Source organism: Branchiostoma belcheri, unplaced genomic scaffold, assembly GCF_001625305.1.
Source record: "Branchiostoma belcheri isolate BF01 breed outbred unplaced genomic scaffold, Haploidv18h27 scaffold35, whole genome shotgun sequence".
In the NCBI taxonomy this organism is placed as follows: Eukaryota; Metazoa; Chordata; class Leptocardii; order Amphioxiformes; family Branchiostomatidae; genus Branchiostoma; species Branchiostoma belcheri.
Window position 1 is genome coordinate 1193609 of NW_017803965.1, and position 10389 is coordinate 1203997.

Genomic DNA, 10389 nt, shown 5'->3' on the forward strand with positions numbered 1-10389 from the left:
ATTCTGAACTGGCTTAGATATAAGTTAAGGCATCCAGTGCAGTTTTTTAGGGCTTGGAAACCCGATTTTTCAAAGTCAATATTCTAGTCACTTATCTACATACTGACTTGAAACTACACTATCCCAATGTATATTGACCCTCATGGAGCAAAAATACCCAAAATTCTGACGGAATGCGAAAATGGTTACTGGAAGGGCCCTTTGCTGATTTTTAGGGTACATCCCATGAAATAAAAGCCTCATCTTGGGGCTTGTTTCTCCAGTTTTAAGTACCAAAAGTATGAAATAATGATTGAAATGTGCTAAATGTGAAGCAGTATGTGTCAATATCATAATGATTGCCTTATTCAGAATATTTCCAGTTTTGCTGCTCTGAAATCGCAATGGATGCCTTTAAGCAGTTTAAGAACACGTTTTAAACATCAAACATGTGTTGGCAAAGAGATTCTATGGTAGAGACTGCCACTGTGATATATTAGGACAAATCCTTTGCTTCTCATCTCAGTGTGAAATTCCAAACACGACTTCCTTGCCAGAAAGATTCTTCATTTCTTGAGTTCAACTGAGCCACTGCCAAAAATGCGTACCAGAAACAGAACTCTACAAAAGTGATGTCCATAATGATAATTTATTTCATATACACGAGGTTTTAATTTCATTTCATATATTTCATGACATCTCAGGCACATGAAAATACACGAGAAACTTTTGTCAAGTTTTTCAACCCTGACGTTTTTTATCCTCTTCAATCAAATCTTTATAAAAAAAATCAACTTTACAGACGTGTTGAATTACTTCAGACATGACTAAATTGTGTTCACATTTTACAGATACGTAGACTAAAAGCATATTACTTAATTTTTTATGTTGAGAAGAAAAATAAACATACAAGGTATATGTTAACTTGTACTTTTCCATGTGTTGTTTGATTACTTATTCCGCATGTCCTGAGTACAATGCAATAGAATAAAATATCAAATAAAATCACATTTTAAAAAAATAACTGTACTGACCTGATGTGAGCGAACCATGGTCAAAAACACCAACCAACAATGTCTCTTTCGAATTGATGGTGTTAAGTTCTTTTTCATGACTATACGTGTGATTATGAATGAAGTGATATCAATAACACTGGAAGTGCTACCAATAATATGGAATATAAATGATTTTTACCTCCATATGATTCTACACAACATTGACGTATAAAATAACCTTCAGCCATGCTGGAGCAAAGGTCACAGGGTCAAAGGTAAAAAGGTTCAATTTTATCCTGATTCTGTAAAGTCATATTTCAAACGATAACTGAGATAGCAAACATGATACCATCAGTGATTTTGTTTTAAAATCTTAATCTTTATGAAAGCTTTGATTTAATGATGTGATGACGCCAAATATTGCGGGGATTTTGACACATGCGTTTTTTCATAAATAGTACAGAATGTAGGGAAAAGGTAAGATGGTTTAAAGGAAGTTGAAGTTCGTCTTAGCTTTTTCAATCACCAAGGAGACACATAGTCTTCCTTAAAAATGTCATGCAAGAGACGTATTACAATTATGTATGCAACCTCTTAGTCTAGTTCAAGGCAGGAAGGTGGCAACCTAGCCAGAGGAGGGCTCTACAATGTAGCAAATCAGTACAAACTAACAATTCAAGTTCATACGTTTATAATGTTTTTACTTGTACTATTTACATCTATTCTCAAAGATTCTCTGGGAAACTAAAATTTTCGTCCCTGGTATCAACGTGTCATTTAAGCGGAGGCTAAAAGAAAAAAATGACATACAATTATTTGCAAGTGATGTTATTAAATTGCTATCTGGAACGGCCAAGAGATTCTTAGTTGTCCATGCTTCTTTTGAATGTGTCTGCCTACATCTGGTAGCTTCTCAGAAAGAAATGGAAAGGTTCTTCAAGCTTTCTTACATGTAATTGTGTGCCTGTGGTCATGTGGGATTTCTATGATGTAGCCAAAACCATCTTTTCCTACAAGAAAGAAGGTAAGTGCTTACAGAGGTTTCTATGTAGTTCGTTAAGAACCTTGCTAGACAACTTGTCACCTTTAGGTGGCTACAGATCACCACCTTTGAGCTAGCAAAATGACAAACTCACACAAGTTACTCCAGTATAATGATTAGGTCATACAACTAGGGTACGAATCATGTAGATATCTGATACTGTAAGAATTCTCGAAAATTGGTAGAAGAACCTATCTTGAAAAAAAATAGCAAAGCATATGCGTTACACGCTTGTTGTAAGAATGGTGAAAATAAAATGTCTTTTGATACTTCTCCACACCATGACATTTTACCCTGTACATCTGTACCTGTGGTGTACCAAAAGACACGAATCCCTACATAGGCTCCATACCGATTGTATTCGCCGAATAAAATGAGAAATAACACATCGTCTTGAAGTAAAACATTGATGATAACAAATGAAGAATGAATAGAGAAATCGTGTCTAGGAAAATGGTTTTTATGTTGGAACTACATACCTTAGTTGCGGCTGAAACGTTGTCGTCTTTCGTTTAGCGACTTGGGGTTCACTAATTTGTATATCCGGGTCAGCCTTATTTCTGCATATCTAGCGTGTGTTATAGCTTGTTTATTGTAACACTGTTGCATCTGAATACCCAGTGACAGCACACCTCCAACCCGGTGTGTTTTTAATTTGTCTCTTCTTTCATGCACAAATATCGGAGGTGTTATCTACCATACAAAGATGGCGGTTTCTTGTCAAGTACAGCACCTGTGTTATGTAGGTTTCCCTGGCGAAATTGATGCCTCTGTATTTCAGGGGTCGACTACTCTACGCTATGCACACAGGGTCAAAGATGTAACCATCGATCAGCAAAACGGAACGAATTCCAACGAAAATTGTAGTTATCGTTGATAAAATTACACAGACGTGCGTCGGGATTCTACGAAGGAGCACGGATGTAGCTAAATCATGTAAACCACAAATGTAATTCAGGTATAGCCAAAGTGCTCTTCTACAAATATCTCGTACTGTAACGAGAGTCCGAATCCAATATGTAATATTTTTTTTTCTATCATACAACATATTCGTTATATTTCGTGGGGCGTTCTTGATGAAATTGCGTGCAATCTCCCCCATATATGGACTCGCACCACAATTAAGTCCTGTTCTAAAACACGTAGGAATCATTTATTACGAAGTTGTGTTCAGAATTAAACATAGCAAACCTGTCAAGTTCGTGCCCATCTGCAATCCGTTATACCGTCTTCATTACAATGTAATATTCTTTTTCCAATTAAGCTCTGTCTACTGCACATAATCTGATGAAAATAAATGAACGGTAGGAAACGTAGAGGTATAGAATGGCTATGAACTCCGGTTTTCACAATAAACCTAACGAAATTGCATAAATACAAATAGAATTACCTTTTGTAGGAGATGGTGGTTTCCTCTGCAGCCACCAACGTCGGTGTCCAAACTCCCCACTAGATTGTCTTCATCCTTGAGAAGTTATATTTTCACATCTCCACCTCCGACAGCTATCATAATTTTTCTCAGAGTTCGTCTTCGAGGTCGCGTCTATACGTTTGTTATTAATTACATCCATCAGAGCTATCATAAAGGGGTCAGAGAAAACGACTGGAGTCACGTATTCAGACTGGATGTCGCCTAATTGATTTAATAAAAGCTACGTAAGTAAGACAAATGTGCCGAATGACATGTACTATCGATTCGTGTTCTCCTATTCGTGGGCTGATGCCTGGACGTCATGCATGCTCCAATGGAGTTAATCTCTTTGGACTCACTCAGGAATAAAACATTGACATAATCATGTCAGCAATTTATTCGTCAATCTTGTCGGGTTCGTGGAAAGGGTTTTGGTTTTGTCGTGTATAGGACGTAGTTGCTATTCCTCTGACGTTTCTGAAGTTGTTAAACTCTTGTCGTGTTGTTTGACAGGTACAATTTAACTCGGATTGTAAGGCTACGCCCTGGGGTGCTTTTTTTGTTTTGGGGCATACTAGGGACGTGTATATCTGAAGAAATTCGCATTCAGTTCAGTAATTGTGACATTTTTTACCGTAAATGGGTCGAGGATATTTCAGTAATGGTTATAAGTGTACAGAATTAGCTTTAGCGTGAAGTCCAATCTACACTAACTACCTACAAGACCGTGTTTTATATACCCAGGAAAAGAAATAGCACCAAAACAATTGAATGCGTTTGAGACGCATTCTTTTCAGCAGTTTGCACTATATCAAAACATTAGGCGTAATCGTTACATATTACACAGGTTTAACATATTTTAAAAGAGATACAGACAAAAAAATATAGGTAGCTATAAAGTGGGTGTCTATTGTTCCTAAACCTAGCCTCATAAGCCAGATTCGATAAAAAAATAAGCTAGCTCACATATTATATTTCTGTGTAGACATAACTCATTATAATTTTGTTTGTAAATTATCATATGTGGCTCACTGTAGCTGAAGTTTTCGAATCAGATATCCTGAACCGTACCGGCAAATAACCACATGTTCGAACCCAAAGCCCAATACAACTATTGGAAAAACAACAAACTTGAACTCTCCCATCGAAGACGTGGTAGATTAATTTCTTCTTATGGCCTGTTACTAATAAGAAGAGTTGGTCTGCACACCGGTGTGTCTAGACATCCCGTGCACTCCATATAACCCGTGGATATTGCTTATACGAAACATGAAGCGTTATACAGGCGCTTTTGTCGAAATCAGCAAATCACTCTCTTCCCCCTCCACAAGATCCATTTGCTGATTGCTCGGGCAAGTATCGTTCATTCTAGTCCAGAGTTAAGCTGCTGCCTTTTCATCTTCCTCTGAGGTATTCCTGTGTTGGACTAACTACGGCCACTCTGGGTGGAAAGTGGGCATATTGGATAGACCAGAGACCTTCCCTGATTGCAAGAAACTGCACATAAAACCGATAAGCGCAGATCCAGAAGGATCCCCCGCTCCGACATTGTCTTACAAGTGATCTTTTAAAATCGACCTGTTGAATGAAGCTATTTGTATTAATGATGGCGGAAGATTTGTATAGGTCTGTGGCATTTGGATCTGGCTGGCGGACTTTGTTTGTGACTGAGCTTTGAACAATTTGGCTACATTTTGAGATTTACATAGGAAACATGGTACACATTGCTCTGATCTGAACTTTTCGCCTCTCACATGACCAGTTTTGAGTCGTTACAAGTCTTAACAACTTGCCCCTGGGTCCTCTACTTGCAGCCTATTGCCGGCCCCATATTGACTTATTTTATCCTTAGTATAGAATTTCCTGCGAGATTTTATTCATTGTCATTAACATCATTAACATTGGTAAATGTAACATCTTTAGTTTATTAGTAAAAAGATATACCAAATAAGTTTATACTATGGATAGACAAGTGTGCACTTATTTATAGTTTCTGTTGTGTACAAAAGAACGTGTGCTATTACTACTAATGTCCCAAATGTGTCTACATGAAAAAGATCGTCGAAGAATATTTACAAAACACTTACCCATCTATTTCTATGCAATATTACATTGTGATATACACAAGCAAATGATATATGTATCTATTTCTGTAGGACTTTCGGTATAAGTTGTATTTTTCGCCGTGTCTATACGTAGTATGTGACCCAATGATTGTCAAGAGCGATACACATAAAAGTACTAAACTTCGCTATTTGGCGAGAAACGATGATATAGAAATAGTCAAACTTGTGATGCGTAGCAATAGTTTTGCTGTGTCCGAGTTAGTAGTGTCCCAAGCAGCTTTGTGCATGTATATAGTAAACATATCTGAATCATAACCATCTACAGTATATCCTACCCGTACATGTTTTGTACAATATCCTAGCAGGCCATTGCAGCCTACTCACTACAGATTATGAAAAAAAATGATGTAGAATTATATTTTAGATTTGCTTCTGACTACAGATAAGGTACTGGTAGAAAGATTTGGATGTGTAGTAGTAGTAGTATATTTTTGGTGTTAGTTTAAGTCAGTTTCCAGGGCAGTGCCGGTGTGTGCTCTGAACGCTTCTTCCTCGTGCCTTTGTTTCATTCGCTTCATCTTCATCCGTCTGTTCTGGAACCAAATCTTCACCTGCCTGTCTGTCAGGTTCACCTGTAAGTATACAAACGACAACGACATGTTCTTGTTTTGCCAAAACAATGTTTTGAGAAGCAATACTTTCAATGTATCTTCACGCCATGTATGCTGTACACTACACTGTGCGTTTTAACCAAGATCGGCAACGAAACCTATCTATATTTTCCTTACTCAACCAGACAAACCTTCCATTAAAAACATATCTATTCTTTAACTGAAGTATAACTGAAAAGCGAAAAGAAATTGAATATATCTAATGATGTTTAGCGTTATTTCAATCTGTTAACTGCATATGTGCACCGTGTTTTGTTGTGACCTGTACTTAGACCAGGGTATACGTAGCAAAAATGTGCAATAAAGGTATTCATTTTTAAAAGGATTGTGACAAAACATAGGGACCTTATAGATCCAGTTAGACATCACAAACTTGATCGTACATGGAAAGCATGGATGCAATTTTGGATGGTAGATTTGCTAACACGACAACACATGTGCAGTTTTACATACAAGTTGCTGGGTTGAGAGAAGCATACGTTGGTTGCACTGAAAAATGGAAGTAAAATTTTTTTGTTGCCTCATACTTAGAGATGACTAACATGGGAGTTATAGATTTTAAAATTTCCAAATATATATTTGACACACAGTTAGTTTAACGTAGCCATGATTAAATTTAAACGCTGTGTACCGTAGCCAACCATGCATATATAACCAGTTACATTTACCCAACCACCTCCGCAAATCTAATTTTGTTTTTCTCTCACACACAAATGTTTTACACGAAATCTTTTCTTCTTGAACATCACAAAGAGTGTACCATTTGAGTAAGAATTTCGTTAACAAATGCATTAAATGAACACTGCACGGCATTTGTTTATAATTTGGTACCTAGTACTGCAACAGCAAATTCTTGCGTTGATTTGATTTTGCCGTAAACGTAAGTGTTGTACATGTATATTACTATCGTCCACATGGATTCACAGTAATACTTACACAGTAAGACTGCTAGTTAGAAATCCTACCGAAGCAGCTTATATTTTGTTTATTTTTTATATTGATTGTATAAGTAAACTCCTACTGTTATTGTGTATCCAAGTATACCAGCAACAAATTTAGATCTTGAATAATTTTTAGCTGTACGTTGCAATGGTAATAAATACATGTTATGTATTACGAGTGTCAGATAAACAATAAAAGAAAGGTGCAATGATATGTATATATAAGTATATCTTTGATATATGTTGTGTACGTAAACTCCTACTGTTGTTGTGTATCCAAGAATACCAGCAGCAAATTTAGAACTTGACTAGTTTTTAGTTGTATGTTACAACGATGTTATGTATTTGAGTGTCATATAAACGATAAAAGAAAGGTGCAATGATATACATATATGTATATATGAGTATATATTTGGTATAGATTGTATAAGTAAACTCCCACTGTTATTGTGTATCCAAGAATACCAGCAACAAATTTGAAACTTGACTAGTTTTTAGTTGTATGTTGCAATGATGTTATGTATTTGAGTGCCATATAAACGATAAAAGAGAGGTGCAATGATATACATATATGTATATATGAGTATATATTTGGTATAGATTGTACAAGTAAACTCCCACTGTTATTGTGTATCCAAGAATACCAGCAGCAAATTTAGAACTTGACTAGTTCTTAGTTGTATGTTGCAATGATAAGGTCATATAAACGATACAAGAAAGGTGTAATGGTTTGTATATATGAGTATGACCTTGCGTGCTATCTCTCCCCTTTGCTCCCTTGTGATGTACATGTTGTAGAGAAATTCCTTCTCTAGTTCCAGAAGTTGAACCTTGGAGTACGGACAACGTTTCTTCCTAGAGCTCTGAAGCTTCCACCAGACATCCGAACCTGCAACAACAACCAGAACATTCGCTACATCACTCAACTTAAAAATCCACGTGCAGGACAATTCAGTAAACAACATATTGTAAACACACACACGTTACCATACCCCACATGGAAAGGAAAATTCTTGACTCTTTTGGTACCGCATTTTCTAGTGACCGAAATGTTTGTAATCCAAGAATTTTGTTCGAAGAAAACTATATTATGGAGTTAAAGATATAAGGTGAAAAGATGCCTTCAATTTTTTTCGAAGAAAATAAAAAAACTGAGAGTCTAAAAAAGTAGATCGTAGTTGTAGACAGTTTATAAACAAACTATAACATGTGTTCAGGGTTTGGTGAGAAAGAGATTTTGCGCCAAGAACATTTTCAGAGTAGGTGCCACTTGTCCGTTTTTGTTTATCATCGGAAATCAGAATAGGAAAAACATATTTTGGATCCTCACGATTTTACGGTCAGGGTCAACTCATTTTCACAGCATGAAATGGCCTGATAAATTTCTGAACGACGTGATAAAAAAGTTGAACATCCAAACACATTTTCACGGTTTCATTCTTTAGATACATATGGTGTCTCTGAAACGATCTCTATAATATCAAGTCGCTTTATGATTACATTTATTAGATAGGTATTAGCATCACATTCTATCTATGACAAAAAGGAAGGAAAAATGAATTAAAAAGCACCTGCATGTATTTCATAACAGTTTAGTATTGAGCATATTTTGATTAGTAAACTAGACCAGAAAGAAACAGGTATCATTGCAATACACTTTTGCGGGATAGCGCCAAAAAGTTATCATTTATTAATCTGCTTCAAATCTCTCGCTCGTTTAATCTAGCTCTATCTAGTCACTATATTGTGTGACAAGAACAAGGAAAATACATTTTTAAGTCTATGATATTTTATATGTATATATAGTCAAGTCAAGACCTATCGGTAAAGTGTTAGGTTTGCGTTAGGTAGCCATAGGTAAGGGTTAGATATTTACAAATGTACATGAATGTTGTGGTATACCATTCGGATCGGCATCTGTGTCCCCACTGCAGTGTGCAGTGTCTCCTTTCTTGGAGTCCTTAGAGCAGCCACTATCCTCACTGGCTGACCTTTCGATGTTGGCGGGACAGAGACCAACTTGGAAGCGTTTGTCGTTGTCTAAGTTGGCGCTATGCCCCTCCTGAAACCCGTGATACATGTACCTCTGTCCGTAAAGCCATGTGGGGGAAGGGAACATGCGATGCGTCGCACAAAACGAAGAAAATCCGGAGGTCCCATTGTAATGTATGTAAGACATCGCGTCTCGGTCATCCGAGTGATTCTGACTTGTACTTAAACTTTAAGACGTCCTGCTGGGAGCCTTTCGGGACTGTTTGGCGCACCTTAAAGACACCTCCGAGGCAATTGGCGGAGAGGCCCTCGGTACAGAGGTTAAAGGTTGCTCGGTCGTTATTACATTTGCGGGTATGTAGGGGGAGGGGGGGGGGTGAGTGGTGAAGAAAAGAAATTCGACTCCAATGCCTGCTCTGAGCTTTACGATTCTGTAACATTAACGACAAGATTATCAGATTGGTAGAAATACTTTTGACGTTACAACGATAATCATAACACAGTACAACTAGTACTAGTACTATTTGTGGAGAAGCAATAGCCTTTTTGTCCTAGAAACACCCTCGACATTTATCTTTGTATTAAATTTGATTTGTTACAGTTGAAGGAGGAGAGAATATAAATAATGTTCTTTGAGGGAAATTGCAATGCGATCATCTTATACCTATGTCCTGTGCATCATCTAAAACCCTCTCACCATGCCCCGTACATACACCTGACAGGCCGTTCTTCATATCCAATTCCACAGCGTCTTACAGGCACTACAACTTCATTATAGCCGGAGAACTTGAGCTAACTTCATACACAAAAACCAATCATACTCCCTCACTGTCAGCTTTAAATGCGTGTAGCTTCCCGCAGCTATATAACATTACGCAGGCTATGACCTCCCAGTGACCTAAAAGTTGCTGCCAAACTTTTTTCCAGCGAACTTTATAAACGTGTCTGCTTTACATCACGTGCGATGGTTTCACCTTACTGTAAACATTAGTAAATACATCACCGGATTATCTTTTCATCTATGCGGATTAAAAGTATTTCTTTGGATGATGCATTTTAAGTGAACGGATTTCTATTGATTATTCCTACTTTTCGCTAATCACTGATACGGAAATTTAGTTCCAACTCGTCATATTGGACGTATGTATAGCAAAGGTAGTAGTCAATCAGCAATATTTATAGTGTGAATGTTTGTTCGACGAATAGAACGTTAACTTGTGAATATTTTAACATTTTGGATCAGATATGGACCTAAAGCTCAGGCCTAACTTCGAATGTGGTAGTCGGTGTAG

General features: G+C 37.1%; 1 protein-coding gene across 1 annotated transcript; it reads right to left on the bottom strand.

Annotated features, from left to right (window-relative positions):
* Positions 1 to 5436: 5436 nt before the first annotated feature.
* On the bottom strand, positions 5437 to 9342 carry LOC109475780 (homeobox protein Hox-A9-like). Its single transcript, XM_019776537.1, has 3 exons — positions 9008 to 9342; positions 7855 to 7994; positions 5437 to 6125 (listed from the first exon to the last, which is right to left on the bottom strand). The coding sequence occupies exons 1-3, from the start codon at positions 9282 to 9284 to the stop codon at positions 5991 to 5993; spliced, it is 552 nt and encodes a 183-aa protein (XP_019632096.1). The 5' UTR covers positions 9285 to 9342; the 3' UTR covers positions 5437 to 5990.
* Between the last annotated feature and the right edge of the window lie 1047 nt (positions 9343 to 10389).